Consider the following 19881-nt stretch of genomic DNA (forward strand, 5'->3'; position numbering starts at 1 on the left):
TGGATGTCACTCAGAAGGGATTAGCTAACACTCTATAACATTCACATGATGCTGGCTATAGTACAAGTTTAGTGCTTTGACTACTCACAGTACCTGTGGTTAAAAGAAGGCTGAAGTCTGTGCTAACAGAAAGAAAAATTAATGAATTTATAGTCTACTTGAGTCCTTATTACTACTGAATACAAAAACAAAAAAAAAAGAAAAGAAAAAGAAAGAAAAAGAAAAGGAAAGAAAAGGGAAGAAAAGAAAAGAAAAGAAAAGAAAAGAAAAGAAAAGAAAAGAAAAGAAAAGAAAAGAAAAAAGAAAAGAAAAGAAAGAAAGAAAGAAAAAAAACAAACCTTCAAAAAGACATCCTCAGCAATGGTACATTTCTCTTGTAGAAGAGACCATAGCAAGGGACCAAATTAATCTGTAACCTAGAGTAGGCCATCCACGCCCACATCTGTACAAGAGTTACTTCTAAATGAATTCTCCATATTTTTAGTCAATCAAGGGACTTTTGTAGCATGTGCCAAGAAGGCCAGCATTCGGTGTCCTGAGACAATATTCCAGTGTAAAACTGAATCACAAGAGAATAGAGGGGACCTGCTAGAGTACCTGGAGAATGTCGTTTCTGCTTCATCTTCGGCACTGCTGGTGAGCTTCCAGTCTGCCCTCACTGGTGGCTGATGGAGTCCGATGGGCGGCTGAGGAAGGTGCTGGAGGTGAGGGTGGTGGTGCGGGTATGCAATGCCGCCCTGACTCAGGTAGGCGTGGTGCTCATTCCACTGCTGTAGTCGTGCCTGCTGCTGCCTTAATGTTTCTAGAGCTACATTCCCATGTATACGATCTGCAGAAACGTTTGAAAACACTGGGTTGTTATGCAGTCAGGGTTTCAAGTTAATTTTATCAAGAGGTTGTATTTTTTTGTTTGTTTGTTTGCTTGTTTGTTTAGTTGTAGATGAACACAATGCTTTATTTTACTTATTTATTTCTATGTGGGGCTGAGGATCAAACCCAGTGCCTCACATGTGCTAGGCAAGTGCTCTACCACTGAGACATAGCCCCAACTCTTATCGAGAGTTTTTACAACCAAGTTCTCCAGAAAGGCAAAGAAATAAATACAATTTGATTGTGGTAGAAAATAAATGCTTTCTAAATTTGCCAGAAACCGGTTATGATGATTTTTTTCCCTCACTTGCTTTATGATGTAAGTTGACATCAACTGATAGTATTATAAACAGCACTTGGAACTGGATTCTGATTATCCCACTAAGTGGTTGGTTTTTGCTGGCACTAAAGAATTGACTCAATCCTGACCTAGATTAACATTATATAGTACAGGTCATTTTAAAGACTCTCTGAACTTTTCACATCTAGCAGCAATATGGAAACTTACCTAAAGCCTCTCCTATAGGTAATCCTGGGGGATTCTCGTCAATGAAGTTATTTAGATGTGAAGGAAGGATGGGGCCAGGCTGTGCAATGGCTCTCAGAGGACTGTGGCCTTCCTGCAGCATGGGAGGGGGCTGCTGCTCAGAGATCACAGCCTCTGCAGGAGGAGACTGTGGTCGATGAGAAACTGTGTTATTAAAAAAAGCACTGTTGGGTCCTGGCTGATATGCAGGAGAAAGCTGAGGAGGTGGCTGTTGGGCCTGCGGAGTCAACTGACTTGGCTGCTGGACCACCTGATTTGGTTGGGGTGGCATTTGATTTGGTTGTTCAGGCAAATTATTCTGTTGCTGATTTAACAAAGTGTGCTGCTGTGGAATTGGAAATGGTGGTCTTGGTAGCTGGGGAAGGGGATGAAAATGGCGATTAGGGACCGCATACTGTGCGTGTGGAGCAGGAAGAGGAAGATTTATGTGTCTTGGGTTGAGATTATCTTTGCGAGGAAATTTGGTATTGGGATAAACAACACCAGGACGTGATTCGGGACTTCTGTTCTGTGGATTTGATTCCAAATCAACCTAGAAAAAAATAAGAAGCCTTTAGGCTGCAGAAAATCCAAGTTCAGTGGCTCTCCTTTTCCCAAACCTAACACTTTTAATGGATATGATTTACTCTCAGCAGTGAAAGCAGAAGTGCTGGGTACTGAATCAATCATTTTCTGACAATGAAATGAGAAATACTTTTTAAATTAAAAAAGCAACACAGGGAAAAAAGCATATTAAATTTTAGTCGTAAGAAAAGATACTGCCATTTTATTAGCATATCCACTTTAATTTCTTCAAGAACATTTTCTTTAACTTCACACTTTCTTCCTTAGAAAGATAATCACTTACTTCCTTCTGAAATATATCAATAAAATGTGTTCTTGCCTTCCGATTTTATTGTTTATACACACACACATACACACACACAATCTACTTCCTCACATACATCAATATTAATTAAAAACTTTATCTCAACTTAAAACAACTTTGAAAAGGACAATCAGGTACTACATCACTATCACATAACTGATTTGGCTGATGAGTTTTGCCACTGAATAGTATTGACATTCTTTTCATTAACAAATATTTATTTAGGGTCTACCAAGTGCATTTTGCCTGGTGCAGGAGATTTAAAAAGCAACAATAAGACTGAGCCTATCCCCTCAAGAGTTTAGAGCAGGGGCCTTTTAAACTACGGCTCTAACCACACCTTTTCCACTCCACTGGATTTTTGTAAATAAATACCTTGTTGTTGGGACACAGCCACTTGCTCACTTACATATTTTCTTTAGCTGCTTTTACACCACGGTGACACAATTGAGCAGGTGCAAAATAAACTATATGGCCCACGAAGTCCAAGATTTACTATCTGGTCTAACCCCTGGTTTAGAGTCCAGTAGAGGATTACCAGCAGGTAAATGTATAATTAAAGATACTAAGAGAGGACATGATATGAGAGCCTATGGTCCAAGGCAGAAAATAAAGAGGACTTCACAGAGGCAAGGAGGTTTGAGTTGAATGTACAAAGAACTGGAATATTCCAGGAAGGGAAGGACATTCTAGCTAAAGGCAACAGCTTATGCAAGGCTGAGTGACTATAAAGAGCATGGCAGATTTGGGGGCATGAGAAGTCTATGTACACAAAGCTAAAAAACTTCACTTGTTTATATGTCAGCTTCCCCTCTTGGCAATTGCAAGAATTCAATTACACAAGATCCTGAATGATTCAATACCTGAGTATAAATACTGCTTTCAAGCCCATTAAGCTATGGTAAACTAAGGTTTTTAAGGGAGAGAACGGTGGGTTCCTCTTAAAATACGAGTAAGCTCACAAGTGGTGACAACATGAAAAAATGTAAGGTGGAAAGAGGCAATTTTCCTTTTCCAGCTCTGTTAAACCACTCAACAGATTGCTTTGGCAAATCAATGTTCTTACAAGTTTTGATGCCGAATAATCACTGAGGATTGCAGAGCACTTGCTTCAGCAAAGGCTCTGACAGCACCTGACAAGATCTTGTGGCTGCTTCTGACCACATTTGCTGCTGCTGCACGATCAACTTGATCTCTCTCTGTGCCCTTCCCATGTGGGCCATGTTTACTTGCAGTGCAGATCGCCTCTGTTGGGGTGTTTCCCTGGCTGCCTACAATATGGAGCAGCTCCTCCTACAATACGGAGGTATAGGTTTGGAAGTCATCGTGAAGCAGGCACTTAACATCATGAACTGGACTCGTTTATAGTAAGCAATCAGAGAACGCAAGAGAAGCAGAATAGTGACAGAACTCCAGGAAAGGTCAACTTAAGGACTAGGTACATATGGGAAGTGTAAACAGGAGCTTATAAAAGAAACAGAAGGTCACATTAGAGAGAGTTGTGAAAAATAGCAATACTGTGCCAAAGAAACCAAAAGAAATAAAACGATCAAAGACAACAGTGGAAAATAGTGCCAAATGCCAAACAAAACTCCAGGAAGACTAGAACTGAAGTGTGTTCATAAGATGTGGTTATTTGGAGCTGGATGGTCTCCGTGAAATGCTGACACTTTTACTAGACTGTGTGAGTTACAGAGCAAATAAGAGATGAGGTGAAATGGAGAAATTAGGCACTGGCTACAAAGGGAATGAAGATCAAAGCAAGTGCCTTTTAAATAGAGGTCAGTGATGTACTCTCTTTAGGCTAGAAGACAAGTACCCACATTGCACAGGAGAAGAAGAATCGGTAGCTGAAGAGAATGTGAAGAAAACAGAGGAGTAGTGGCAAGTTCTGTAAGGTGACTGGGAGAGGAGAGACTCACCCCAACAGAACTCCTCCTCCAAGACTAGTAATAAGGAAGGAAAGAAGTTTAAGAACAAAGAAAAAGCAAGATATCTAATGCTATAGATTGACAGGGTGAAATCCTGATGAGGTTGAGTCTAAAGCAAAGTCAACTCCTGACAATAAAGATAGAGAAGGTGGAAGGCGACTGGGCTTGAGAAGAGCCGCTTGAGAGCACTGAGCAAGGCAGCTGGGTACATGCAAAAGAAAGGCGAGGGAGCCCACAGGACCCACTGAGGTCAGGAAACACGCCTTCGCAGTGGCACCGATCCAGTCAACAGCGCGCTTCTTCTCTAACTGGTTCCCAAGCACAGAAGAAGGGAAAGTAGATGGATAGCCAGACAAAGTCAAGGAATCAGGCAGAGGGTGTGACGAGAGAGCGAGTGGGACTGGAGACAAGACAGTCGTTCACTCCTACGCTCTTCCCATGCTGAGGTCAGGTCAGTGACACATCGTCTCTGTCTTCACATACCACCCTACCCTGCAAAGTCTATAATTCAATCCACCACTGAGTAACAGAATCTGAGAAAAATACACAGGTAAACAAAATAAGAGCCCAAGACAAAGTGGGAGGTGAAGGTGCGACATGACCCATTCGATCCATGTGAATCAATAAATGTAAGATATGCATAAAAACAGAGACTTTTCTTTAAATCATCAAGACGCGAAGATGACCAAACAGACTAAATCCCTTAGAACGACATATTCACGAAATGCAAGGAGCATACCTGTTTTGGTTCTGCAGGCTTTTTCTCTGGTGTTCGAATCTTATTAATTTCAGGTCCAGCATTATTTGTATCACTTTTACCTAAGAAAATATTTTAAAATCCTCATAAATTTTCTCCAGCGAATGTGACATTTCCATTGACTATCCAATATTAGACAAAATCAGCAGAACATTTAAAAATTTTTTCACTCATTATTATCAATTTCTATTACAACTTGGGTTTTGTTCTTAAGTTTTCAAAGTTGCAGTTTCTCTGCAAGAAAGAAAATTTATAAATGAAGCAAACCTCAATGACCACACAAAAGCTTAATAAAGGAATAAGTTAAAACATAAAATAATTCCAGAAGAAACTGTCCAATCTCCAGGAATTTACAGCCTCATCTTCCTAACTATACATTTAAAGGGCCTTGGCATTCTTGCCTACTTACAAAGTCCAAATACTTTGTTCATTTACAAATGCAATTAATCAAAAATCCAAATAATGTGTCAATCTAACTTAGTGAAGTAATCTAAACTGAATGGTTTGGATCTTAAACGTTCCCCCAAAGTATATGCTAACAGTTTGGTCTCCAGTTCATGAGGCCATAGGTAGGTACTGAACCTTGAAGGCATATCCTTGAAGGGGATATTGGAACCCTGGCCCCATCCCCCTCTCTCTTTTTGCTTCCTGGCTGTCATGAGGTGAACAGATCTTCTCTGTCTTTTGCTCCTACCATGATGTATTGTACCACCAAAGGCCCAAACAATGGGGCCAATTAGTCATGGACTGAAACCTTTGGAACCATGAGCCAAAATAAATCTTTTCTTCTTCTCAGTTGTTTTTCTCAGGTATTTTGTCACAGTGATAGAAAGCTGACTGATATACCCAATAAAGATATTCTAAAAGATATTCTGTAAAAGTAATAGTAAACTAAATATAAATGCAGGATAAATGAATAATAAGGGGTGATAAATAGTAGAGGAAGCAAGATTAATGTTTAAAAAAGTATAATTAGAAGTTAGGGATATAGCTCAGTGCTAGAGCACTTTGCTGGCAAGTGCATGCAAGGCCCTGGGTTTGATCCCCAGCAGCAAACAAAACGAAAAGAAAACAAAACCAGCATAATTATGATAGAGGTGAATTTATTTCACACATGTGAATAGCTTTTAGTCTACAAGAATTAATTGCTAAGTATTCTGAAGTTCCTTGAAGGACTGCTTGATTTGGATTCTTCAAAAACACTCTTTTGGGACTGGGGAGATAGCTCAGTTGGTAGAATGGTTGCTTGTCAAGCACAAGGCCCTGGGTTCAATCCCCAGCACTGCAAAAAAAAAAAAAAAAAAAAAAAAAATCTTTTTGGACTGCCTCTGGAATTTTGTAAAATGAATTATCAAGCCACAATAGCAAGATAACAGAACCAAACCTAACTAAAAGGCAGAGACTGTCACATTGAATTAAAAACAAAAATCTGGCACCAACTACATGCTATGGAACAGAAGTATATTTTCTCCCTTTTTAATCGTGTTCTGGGATGGAACCAAGGGCGTTATGCATGCGGAGCACGTGCCTTACTATTGATGCATCCCCAGCCTGGGGAATGTACTCAAACACCAAGACACAAACGGATTAAAAGTAAAAGACCTGCCATGCTATCACTAGTCCTCCCAAAAGCTAAAGTTGGCTACAGTGATATAAAGCAAAGAGCTCCGAGCAAAGAACAGTAGCAGGAACAAGAAGGCCAGTCATTCCATAATGATAAATGAGTTAATTAATCAGAGGACATCATCTTAAATATTTATCACCTAATACCAGAACTTCAAACTTCACCAAGAACTAATAAAACATAAAGAAAAATAGACAAGAATTACATTTAGAGATTTCAATTCCCTTCTTCAGTAACTGTCAGAAAAAAGAGACAAAACCAGTAAGGATATAGTGAACAACCCTACAATTTAATGTGATTAACATCTGAAAAGCATTCTAAGCTTTACAAATGGAACATTTACAAAGCCAAACCATTATATCAGTCAGTTTTTCATTACTATGATTAAAATACCTGTCAAGAATCTCACACACCTATAATTCCAGCGGCTAGGGAGGCTGAGGCAGGAGGATCAGGAGTTTGAGGCCAACTTCAGCAATTTAGTGAGGCCCTAAGCCACTTAGCAAGACCCTGTCTCTAAATAAAATATAAAAAGGGCTGGGGAGGGGGAGGCTCAGTTAAGCTCCCTTGGGTTTAATCCCCAGTACCAAAACAAACAAACAAACAAACACCCCCACCCTCACTCCCATCAAGAGCAACTTAGAGGAGTAAAGGTTTATTTTGGCTCATGGTTTCAGTCCATGGTCAGGTAGCTCCATTGCTTTGGGTCTGAGGTGAGGCAAAAAGGCATGGTGGAGGAAAATTGCTCAGGCAGCCAGGAAGCAGAGAGAGCGAGAGGAAGGGGATGGGGACAAGATATAGTACCCAAAGCCACGTCCCCAGGGACCTACTTCCTCCAACCATCCCCCCTCCCCTGCCACAGTTTTCACCTCTTCTCAGTAATTCAGTCAAATTATTAATCCATTAAATGGATTAATCCACTGGTAAGAGTACAATGTCCATGAGTCAATCATCTCCTCCAAAGCCCCACCCTTGGACACTGCTGCTTGAGCTTTTGGAGACATTACAGATCCAAACCACAACGACTATATTCTGTGCTGTAAAACAAATCTTGACAAATTAAAAGGATTTCTAAATGTTCTCTTATCGCAATGAAATTAAATCAATAACAAAAAAATTCTTAGAAAATCTTCAGTAATGGAAAACTAAAACTCATCATTCTATATAATTCATGAATCTAATTTTAAGAGAATTATAGAGCATACTGAACTAAATAAAAATGAACATATCAGAATTTTTAGAACATACATACAATTGAAAAAATATTATAAACTAAATATCTATATTAATCAAGCTTTCACCTTAGTAAAATAGTGAAAAGTCATACATAAAAACATTTTTTAAATGCTAAGGAATTAAAGACCTTTAAAAAAAAAAGATATATATATGCCCTGTTCACAGATTAAAAAACTAAATATCGTTAAGATGTCAATCATCCAAAATTGATCTAAAGACTTAACACATCCCAATCAAAATCTTTTCTGGTAGAAACTGAAAAGCTGATTCTAAAATGTATAAAGGAAAATACCTGGAAAAGGCAATTTTGGAAAAGAAGGATCAAGTCAGACGACTTATACTACCTGCTTTCCTGACTTTTATAAAGTCATAGCAATTAAGACAGCATATTTGTCATGAACACAAACATATGCATTACCAGAAGAAAAGAGAGTCCAAGTATATGACCAATTAATTTTCAAGAAGGGCACCAAGGCTGTTCAACGAGGAAAGAACAGAATTTTCAACAAATGATGCTGGAACAACTGAACATGAACCAAAACAAAACAAAACCAAAAGAACTACCCAAAAAAAAAAAAAAAAAAAAAAAAAAAAAAATCAAGCCTTACCTCACATGAAATACAAAATGTAACTCAAAATGGACCTAAAGTAAGAGTTAAACGTCTAAGACTTCTAGAAGAAAATAAGAGAAGATCTGGTGACCTTGGGTTAGACAAAGATTTTTTTTTTTTTTAGATACAATACTAAAACATAATTCACAGAAGAATAAATAGATAAACTGGACTTCATCAAAAATAAAAACTTCTCTTTGAAAGATACTCTTAAGAAAATAAAGAGAAAGTCAAAAGCCATGTTCTGGGAGAAAATATTTTCAAAACATAAATCTAATTAAAGTTTTGTATCTAGAATATTAAAAAAAAAAAAAAAAACTCAAAACTTAGTAAGACAAACAACCCAATAAAAAAGTGAGCAAAAGATATGAATAGACTTTTCATCAGAGAAGATACACCTGTGGCAAATAAGCACAAAGAAAAGATACTCAGTTTCATTAGTCTTTAGGAACAAGCAAATTAATGCCACAGCAACGTGCCCTCATATACTCACTAGCAAGGGTAAAATAATAGTCTGACAATTCCAAATGTTGGTGAGAATGTGGAACAAAGGGAAATTTCACACATTATTGGTAGAAATGAAAAACATTTCAGTAACTTTGGAAAATAATATGCCAGTTTCTTATAAAGTTAAAAATGTATTTATAATATGCACAGAAATCTCCCTTTTAGGTATTTACCCAGGGGAAATTAAAAACATGTTCACATGTACGTTCATAGCAGCTTTATTCATGAGAATCAAAAACTAGAAAACTAATGAATCCATCAACTATGGGTGGATAAACACATCATGGTGCACCCATACAACAGAATACTAAATCAAGAGTAAAAACTAGGCCTGGGGTTGTGGCTCAGTGGTAGAACACTTGCCTAGTATGTGTGAGGCACTGGGTTTGATCCTCAGCACCACATATAAATAAATAAATAAAAATAAAGGCATTGTGTAGATTTACAACTAAAAAATTATTTTTAAAAAATGTACTTTAAAAAAAAAGAGTAAAAAGGAGCAAACAACTGACACATACTACCTGATGAAAGATCAAAAGCAGTCAACACAGACAAACATAAACATCTACATACCCTGCAATTCCACTAACATGACACACTAAAGACGAAATACAGGTACAGGGTAGTGGTTGCCCAGGGTTGGGCTAAGGGGACAGGAAAGACTGCAAAGGGGCATCGGGAAGCTTTTGGAGGTGGTGTAAATATCCTGTACCTCGATTTTAATGGTAGTTAACAACTGTGTATTTACTAAAACTCATCAAACCATACATTTTTAAAGGGTAAATCTTACTGCATATAAATTATATTTTCATAAACTTAACTAAGAAAAGCAATAGGTAATTATTTTCTTATCTATAAATCTGGTAGATTTGCATAAGAAATATGTATTTTATATCAATTATCCCACAATAATATTAATGCTTAGTATATTACAAGAATATTTTGGGTTAACAAAATTGGAAGGAGAGGACTTTTCTTTACAATTTTAAATGACACTCACTTATGGCACTCAAAATATAAAAATTTAATATATTTCAGGAAATTAGTGAAACCAATCATAAGAGGTAGGGTTTAACCTAAGGAACCCTCTGCAATTACATGCAAAGTTGTACCTGTGTACATATTTATGTCATCTGGAGAGAGGGTCCATGGTTGTTATAACAGATTCTCTCTCTCAAAGATTTCAGTAATCCGTGGTTAACAATCATACCATGGACAGAACTCTGCATGACATCAGTTCAGGAACACGTGTATAGCATAGAACCTACCATTTCGATTTTGTTCATTCTGATCCTTCTCCAGATGCTGATTCTGTGGCTGCCCTATGCTGACAGGTGGATGATGTCCAAGGCCATAAGGTATAGGAGATCCCCGTCCATGTGTGTGTAATAGGTTCATATTGTAGGCCATTGCTGCCTGATGTGTAATAATTCGAGGATCAACTGCAAACCTACCCTGGTATCCTGTCCATGGTACCTAGGTTATTATAAGAAATAAAATAATTGCATTAAGTATATTTTGGAATGCAAACTGCTATAGTACTTTGATTAGAAAAAAGTGTACACCAACACAAAGGATAACTTTATCAAAATGAGCAATTACAAAGGCAGTGCTAGTTAATGGTAACAATTGGTAGAATCAAATTGGTATGTCTTAGGTGAACAAAAGAAGGCTCCCTGAATCTTTAGTGTATAAGAAAAAAATGGGTCACTTTTCAGATTAGGAATAAATTAAGGACTTTATTCCTTGAGGCATTAAATCATTTTACATTCTTGAATCATTTCCCCTCAATATGAATTGTATGCATGTCACAGATTAGCATGAAAATTATCTTAAATCATAACTGCATGGTTACATAGTTTAATAGACTTAATTAGAGAACAGGAGGAAAAGTGAAGGAAGAATTTAGTCTAAGGTGTCTCAATTCAAAAAGTCTATCATTTAATGTATATACGTATTAAATTATTTCTTTTATAGCATTTAAAGTTCACTTATTCATTAATTCGAATAGGTCATTACTTCCACTAGTGCTTTTGATTAATTCAAATCTACTTTAAAATACAGAAACAGAAAAGTTGCTGAGGTGTGTCTAGACATATGAGCTCTGCATATTAACATAAAAGGAATAAATATAACATCTGAACTACTGCTCCTATTATTTTATTACAATATAACTATTACGTGCAGACTCTTAGGAATCTTATATAATAAAAGCCTCTCTGCCCTAGTGAAGTGAATTTTAAAACCTGAGAGACTTACTATTTATAGCTAATGATGTATAATGTTGCCAGGCTGGGAAGAAATAACTTTGCTAAACTCTGAAGTCCATGGGGAGTGGGCATGAATTACCTATTTCTTACTGACAATCACTCTCCATGGCTGCCATGGCTGTAACATGGTTACAGCATGTTTGCAGTTGAGTATTGTCCCCTTTTCTGTGGTGCGGGTGGGGGTGCCAAAGATCTTTAGCAATGATTACCTCTACCTGAAATTACAGTACTTCACTTAAATGAAAGGAATTACTTCCTAGGCCAAAACTGCTGAATTTGGAACTATTCATACACACCTCATCCCCCACCCCCCCACACACACACACTCACACAAACTAACAAAATATTTTAAAACCCTAAAGGAAATAAAAAATGGGTTTATGATACAGTATAGAAGCTGTCTGAAAGCCCATATCCTTAGAAAGGATTCAGAAATGTTTTTAAGTAGCAGAAAAGTTTCATAAGGACTGGAATTTCTCAAATTCAGATCTAAGAGAACAAGACTAACCCAATCCTCTCTGCCTCCTCCAGTGAATTCTACTTCTCAGGAAGATTTTGAGACTTACGTAAAAATAAAAAACAAAAAGACAAAAGTACCATTTTTCAAAACAAGAGATCAAGTTACTAGCTCTGTTAACTTTAGGTCCAATTTCCTCAGAAAAATATTTTAAAAGAACATAAAACCTTCTAAATCAAAACATCCAACTTACAGATTTACTATATTTCTCTAGGAGTATAATAACAAATTATAAGCCACAATGACACATTTCTTTGGTTGTTTCAAAATTCAACAGTTAAAGATAAGTTACCTTAAAAGGTTAAAAAAAAGAAAAAGGAGGTTGGAACTGGAGACAACTCAATCATAGAACACTTGCCTAGAATACTGGAGGACCTGGTTTCCATCGCTAGAACCACCAAAAAAATAAGGTTGGTGGAACACTGTTTGAGATTGTCACTAAATTTAGTGAAACCTATTTACTTTATATTCAATCGTATTTCAAATATCTACTTACAGGTAAAGGCACCGACATAACTACATTTCCTCCATAGACAGCAGGTACATAAAGAATACTTGTCCCAGTGTGAGGATCTATTCTTTGAACAGGGCTCGGAGATTTTCCCAAATTTGGGTGAGGTCCAAGAGGGGGTGGAGGAGTATATGCTCTAATAGGATTGCCAATCAGTACAGAAGGATTGGGAGGAACTGAAAAATAAACAGAAAAAGGATGCACTCAAGAGCTGTACATATTCGCCTAGATAAAAATAGTTTAAGCACCCAACAGCAAAAGGTATTTCTGAGATATGCCATAAAATAGCTTATAATCAAAGAATTATCAGTGTGGAGGAGTAAAACATGTTAAAAAAACAACCATTTTACAATGTTCTCTAAAATCAGCCTGAGCTGATTTTAGGGGCCAGAGAGGTGCTCTTCAACAAAGAAATTCGTGTGTATACACACTCCTAGTAAATAGTTCTCTGGGACCAGGAAAACATATGATTCTTCAGAATAGTTTTGACTTGCAATATAATATGGTCACATACAAAATGAAGATTAATTATTATTTTAAAAGCATAACTCTGCAACATTTAAAATCATTTAAATAAATTTTATCTTCAAATCTAAATGATCTGACATTTGTTTGACAGAAATAAGTCCTGAAAATTTATGCTGCATAAAAGACTTAAATGGTTTTTCTCAAAACTCCTGGATTCATATGCTGGTGCCTATAAAATGATCCCTTTTCAAAAATGATACATCAATGCATTGACATAAAAAATAAAAGATTAACTAAGGTTCCAAAGTGACTGTCCAATGTTTATGATTTCTCAAGAAAGAAAAAGGAGGAGAGATGTTGAGGGATCCTCTTTCATACAGTGAAATCTAGAGTAAATCTCATATATCATAAAAGCAAGTTTTCGGGACTGGGGTGCGGCTCAGTGGTAGAGTGCTCATCTAGCATGCGGGAGGCCCTGGATTCTATCCTCAGCACCACATAAAAATAAAATAAAGGTATTATGTCCACCTACAACTAACTAACTAAATAAATAAATATATGTATTTATATTTTTAAATAAATAAATAAAAGCAAGTTTTCATAGGAAAATTCTTCCACTTACCAATTCCGTCATTTTGGAAATGATCATTCTGGGTATGGTGGAGGCTTTTTCCCTTTAAATGAAAAAAAAAGAAAAAAAAAAAACACAAATGTATGATAATTTGAACATGTTTAGTATTAGAGAACAAGAACCCTTTTCCTAATTATATACAAATTAAATGTAAATGGTAACAATTAAAAGTAAAAACTGTGAGTCTATAATCAGTAACTATTAGATTGCTTTGAGTCAATGCTTTTTACAAATATTAGGTCATGGCCATTTCAAATACCACTGCTAGGCCCCCAGTTTCCTTTTTCAAATGAAGGCTATCTAAAATTCTTTTTTCAATGAATTTTAATAAAAAAAAAAAAATGCAACCTACATGATTGAAACATAAACTTTATTCTTTTGTAGCTTCTCTATAAATTTTCCAATTAAATGACAAAACATAAAAATTGTTTTTCAAAGGAAAAATTTCAAGTATTCTATTTTTGGGGATGACAATCTTTAAAATAGTAACAGGATTGTAAACATGGTTTGGGATTTATGGCATTTTGAGTATGATTCATAGTATCTGAAACTACAAAATTTTCTAAAGGAACAGGAAAAGAGGCTCTACAATTATTTGCTTGAGAGAGAATCTAGCTAATTGCTAGACAGAAATTTGGCAATATATATTAGAAGCACCAAAAATGATATACACTTTAATCCTATAATTACTCTTCTAGGAATTTATCCAAATGAAATAATCATGGATTGGGGCACAGATGTTCATCATGGCACAGTTTATATGTGTGACAAATATTAACAATCCAAAAGTCCATCAATGGAGGATTTATTAAATAAAGCAATGGCAGATTTCTATACTGATATGTTTTTCTACCATTAAAAATGATAACATTTGAGCAGAAACAATATTTGAGAGACAGTGCTTTGAAGTTCTGGACAGTTTTAAAAGTCTCTTCTTAATGAAAAAATTTAACACATGCTAAGTCAGCTGAAGGAAAAGTGGCACATTATGCCACTTTCCTCCAGATAGACACAAAATTTATTTGTACATATCAGAAAACTAAAGGGGATAATGTCTATAGGAGGAAAAAAAAAATTCATTCTTGACTAAAGTAAAAAACACAGTGATGCTTCATTTATCTACATATGCAACTGTCAGAGATGTTAAATACTCAGAACAGGAAACACCTAAGGTTTAAGGTGTGTTGGTTATGAGTAGAGGGTATCTAAGACCTAACTATTAAAAAGTCAGAAAAAATAGCCAAAAAGGAATCATAATTGGTCCATTAACCAGAAAAAAATATTCACAGTGACTGGCAGCAACTATGAAAAACAAATTTCTGAGGAACAGAGAATTGATTAAGAAAGGAGAAAAAGTGATAAGAAAATGGCAAACACTGAGCCGGCAGGAGTAGGGGGTAAGATCAGAAGCACAGCAATTAGAAGTGACAAGAGCAGCCAGAGGCACACACACTGACAGAAGAAAAGAAAGTCAGTGACACAGAGAGATAAGATAGTTCCAAGAGGATAACAAACCATTTAGATTTCTAGCCTCCAAACCTATCACTGTGGCTTGCTAATGACCCATCAACCAGGGACAACTATGTAGAGCAAACCACACAGAAAAAGCACAGCAGTTTGGTCAGAATGTGGGAAGCAGAGCAGCACCCCATGATGTACACACTATAAGCCGGGGTCCCATGGACATGATGTGTTAGGTGGAAAAAGGGACCCTGCAAAAAGAATTAACGTTGTGCACTTAAAATAGGGAAAGTAGCCTGGATTATCTGGTTGGCTACTGGATTATCTGGTTGGCCCAATCTAGTAATATGACCCCTAAAAGCAGAGAAATCTCTGTAGCTCAGAAAGGTGCAGCGTAAGAGGAAGTAAGAGATGTGGTAGAAGAGGTTCTGTGGGACAGAAGGAGGCAATGCACCGCTGCAGGCTCCAAGCTGCAGGGGTACCTCTGAGAACCAGCAAGAGGCCTCTACAAGCTAGGAGTGCCACCAACCGATAGCCAGCAAGGAAATACAATCGCAGGAACTGGATTCTGCCAACAACCTGCATCAACTTGGAAGCAGATTCTTCCCAAGGCTCCACTCAGGTAAGAGCCCAGTCAGTCAACACCTCCATCCAAACCTTGTAAAACCCAGAGCAGAGAAAGTAAGTAAGCCAGTCCAAACATCTGACCCAGAGAACTATGAGATGATAAAATGGTATTGTTCAAAGTCCCTATGTTTGTGGTAACTTGTTACAACAGCAATGGAAGCTAATACGAAGAATAAGCCCAATCCACGGAACTTACACTGCACAACTGGAAGCTGCTGGACAAAAACATCAGCACCCTGGGTTGACTAGCATCTTTTAATTTAGGGGGTAATACAGAGCAGGAGATTTACTGAGTTTATTCAAAATAAACTGGTAGCTTATAAATAAAATAATAATGTAGCAGTAAGTTAGAGATAACAATATGTAAAAGTCATTCCAAAACTCATTCTAATAATAAATCTCAGAAAGCATGCTTACCTTAGGCAGAACGCCAATTAATGTCAGATTTTTTTTAAGCAAAAGTAGTTCATGTCATCCATTGTTTACATTCAAATGTCATTTATGTCATCTACCACTTATTCATTCAAATATTTATTTTTTCGTTTACTTGCTTTTTCCCATTTATTCATTCAACAAATGTTTACTGAGGGCCCACCACATGTCCATCCTGACTATCTAGGTAAATAAGCCTGACACATTTTCTCATCACTGGACAGTGAGATATAACATCAGCAGCTGGGTACCAATGGTGAAAAACAACTAACAAACTAAAATATGTAAAACAATGGGAGGATCCATTTTTAAATATTATCTATCTTCTGGGTCATGTTCAAATGAAACTGGCCATATTTGCAAAACTTCCCAACACTGCTCCCAGTAAGTGCCCTAGAGTAAATGGGAAGAGGACAATGCGTTCCTTTGCATGTAAATTCTGCAAGCTTCCACAAAACACATACTTTCCTATAACTGATGTCTGGAGAGAGTGTAGAGAAGGCCAGACAGGGACCACCTCCTCCCAGGTCCCCTGACATTTTGTACCTTGGCTAAATCTGACCACAGAAATCTTAGGGCAATAAAGCTACTTGGTTTTTGCTCAGCTCTCAGTATGTGTTGTTGCCAAATAAGTCATGAGGAGGCGTGCACAGGAATACTTTTAGCCATCATGCAACCTTGTGGGGATTTTATTTACATGAACCTTATTGGAATTTGCGATTCTATTCTAACATTAAAGATACTGATACTGATTTAATTGTGTTAAAATTAAGGACACTTAAAAAATTATAATGGCTCGGCATCACATTTCAGAAATACCAAACTTTTCTATAATGAATTAAATCCCCCTTCATTAAGATTCTTGCACATAAAATAACTGGGATTTGTTTCAAAATTCTCCAGCATACACATGTAATAGTAATAGGATGGGAAAGCAGGACAGAGATGAAATCAAATTAAGTTGTAAATAATTTGGTGAACTACTGACATAGATGATAATATCTATAGGATCAGTGGAAAAGATTTTCTAAAAAATTTAGGATACATTTTGGGAGATAATTGCTGTGGCTTTAATCATACAATCATTTCATTGAAAGAAAACTACCACATTATGGATGGCCATAACCATTATGCACTATCAGATACTTTCTTAGCATCTACTATGGGCAATGAAAGGGGCTAGGCACTAGGGGGTCATAAAACATACAAAATAGGATTTTTGCTTTGAGGGAGTTTTTGATTTTGGAAAAATGAATATAAAACCTTTGAAACAAAAACAAAAGGCAAACTGCAGGGTCTTGCTTAAGATCTGTATTTGTGGCATCATGGCTTAAGTTTAGCGCCAGCTACAGTAATAACTTGATGTTTAGGTTGCTCAAATAAGAGTTTATTATAGTTACTCTATAGTACTGAAGAATGTACAAAGGGTTACAATGGTTTTACAACATTTTAAATAAAAACCAATAAAATCAGGAAGTTTCTACCTGGGTGCCCTACTCTTAATACCCTAAGCTACTTGCTGTCCCTTCTAGACACGTCACCTATTCTCTCAAATCACTCGTCTTTTGTAAATGCCTGCTATAGTTTGGATCTGGAGTATTCCTCAAATGGCTGTGTATTCAAGGCTTGTCCTTAGCTTGACACTAAGGTAGTAGACCCTTCAAGAGGTGGGGCAGGCCTAGTGGAGGTCTTCAAGTCACTGAGGGCATGGCCTTAGAGGAGATCATGGGTCCTGGCCCCTTCCTCTCTTTTTCCTCTTTCACTCCCCAGACATAAGATAAATGTTTTGCTCTGCCACACACTCATGCCAAGAAAAGCAACCACAGGCCCAAAGCAATGGGGTCAACTGATCATGGACTATAACCTCTAAAACTGTGAACCTTTTCTCTTCAAAAGTTGATTATCTCAGGCATTTGTTATAGTAATGAAAAGCTGACTAACACAAAACTCTTTCTTAAGCTAAGTTTACTCATTTACTTAAAAAATATGTCAAAGCACCTATTATGAGCAAGATATTGCTCTAGGTACAGATGCTAGGGTAGTAAACAATACAAACAAAAATCTGTTCTAAATGAGTTATATTCTAATTTTTTACATTTTCCCCACTCTCCCACTCTATCTACCCAATAAACTCCTGAATAAGAGAGCTCCGTGGTAGAAATTGCCTTGAATCTTCCTACTTCCTCTGACCATAAAATACCTCTTCTAATACCTGCCATAAGAGAAATAAGCAGTTAATTTGCTGATCTGTGCCTCTCAAGCACCTGGCACATAAAATAAACTCATTTATTCAAAATGCTTAATCCTCTGATAATGCCAACTCATTAAAGCATTATTGCACATTATGTGCATTTTTATTTACCAATAATATACAGCAGTATGTTAGCACAGAAAGTAGTTCTCAGCCTAATACCTATTTAGCCTAAAGACTTTCAAAATACAAGCCATTCATTATTGCCAACACATTAGGTGGAATAAAGCTCAACACTGACTCTTTCAATGCATGTTAATACGTTTCATACCAAACTGAGGACTATAAATACACAAAAATACCAGGGTAAATACTACACGTGCCATTTTCAGAACCTTCCTTTTAGGATGCTAACAGCGAGAATATTTTTTAGGCACTCTAGAAAATAAGCCAGCTGTCTCTGCCCAAAATAACTGCGGTTCAAAAGTGGAAAGAGCCTCAACTCTCCCAACCCCACTCCCTCTGACAGGACTCTTTCTAAAGAACAAAAATAAGTCAAAATCAATCTTCAAGAAAATGGCCAAATTTCCTCAATGTCAAATACCACTTGAAATGAATCAGTCATCAATGAAAGATTAGACTTATCTTCTTTATACAAATATTGTTATTATAACATAATCCTTATAAATAATATGCTGTGAGTTCTAAGATACAGGATGTTTTAAACTGTGTTGCTTTATTCACATCTCAGCTGACAAATAAAACAGGTCTATCAATCACAGGGACTGGGAAGTTATATTACATAAAGGATACCAGAAGTTTTCAGGTACTTAAAACTTTTTTTTTTAATATACTTTTTTTAGCCGTAGATGGATACCTCTATTTTATTTATTTACTTTTATGTGGTGCTAAGAATCAAACCCAGTACTCACACATGCTAGGCAAGCGCTCTACCACTGAGCCACAACCCCAGCCCCAACTTAAAACTTTTTGAGGATGACTATGACCTTAAGTAGGTGGTGAAAAAACAGTGTATTTTTATTACATGTTCAAATCTAGGCAAATTCCTTGCAGAAACTGCTGGCCACCAAATGCAACCTTCAATTCCAAAGCTTAAAGTAACTTGCAATCCAATAAACCTTGATGCTGTGGCACTTTTCTCACTCTTTCACCTCTTCAGCTTCATTAATGGAGGCTTTACCTTGGGTGGTGACTGCTGCTGTTTGTTGCTATTTCCTGAATGCTGCAGTCTTAGTGCCCGGGGAATAAACTCAGGAGCCAACGGGTTCAACACATATGTCTTCTTTAGTTCTAAAGCCTCTAACTGAGCTTTGATCTGTTCAAACGTGATCCCATGTAGACTGTTATTTTCATGACACAGGGCAATAAACCGCTCCCAAAACTTCCTGCAGAAAGGATTTAGAAGATCAGGATGAGATCACTGAAAGGAGTATAAAAGTAACTAAAGATAATTTCAAATTCTTTTTTTTTTTAATTGTAAACAAATAGGATACATGTTGTTTCTCTGTTTGTACATGGCATAAAGGCATACCATTTGTGATAATTTCAAATTCTGTCTCCCCACAGTCTCAAACTCTTAAATCCAGCAGTTGCACCTTTAGGTGCAATCTTCCTACCCAATCATAAGATTTCAGAAGTTTGGTGCTTAAATTATACCCATGTCTTGTAAGTAGTACGATACACAGAAAAAGGCTTGCAAATAATTTTGGCTCATCAATGCAAATTACATGGTCAGTGCTCAATTATCAGTGCCAATACAGAAAGATTTTTTTTTTAATCCACCTTAACAACTGAGGATTTC

General features: G+C 36.8%; 1 protein-coding gene across 6 annotated transcripts in view; it reads right to left on the minus strand.

Annotated features, from left to right (window-relative positions):
• Positions 1-19881, minus strand: part of HELZ (helicase with zinc finger) — a 160964-nt gene that overhangs the window by 29781 nt on the left and 111302 nt on the right. For all 6 annotated transcript variants that reach the window (XM_079131559.1, XM_079131563.1, XM_079131562.1 and 3 more), the window contains 7 exons: positions 19261-19465; positions 13340-13391; positions 12235-12425; positions 10220-10427; positions 4956-5035; positions 1379-1949; positions 598-829 (listed from right to left, as the gene is read on the minus strand). In XM_079131559.1, the coding sequence (XP_078987685.1) occupies positions 598-829; positions 1379-1949; positions 4956-5035; positions 10220-10427; positions 12235-12425; positions 13340-13391; positions 19261-19465 (1539 nt within the window). The remainder of the gene's footprint in view (positions 1-597; positions 830-1378; positions 1950-4955; positions 5036-10219; positions 10428-12234; positions 12426-13339; positions 13392-19260; positions 19466-19881) is intronic.

The sequence above is a fragment of the Sciurus vulgaris genome, assembly GCF_902686455.1.
Source record: "Sciurus vulgaris genome assembly, chromosome: 3".
Classification (NCBI taxonomy): domain Eukaryota; kingdom Metazoa; phylum Chordata; class Mammalia; order Rodentia; family Sciuridae; genus Sciurus; species Sciurus vulgaris.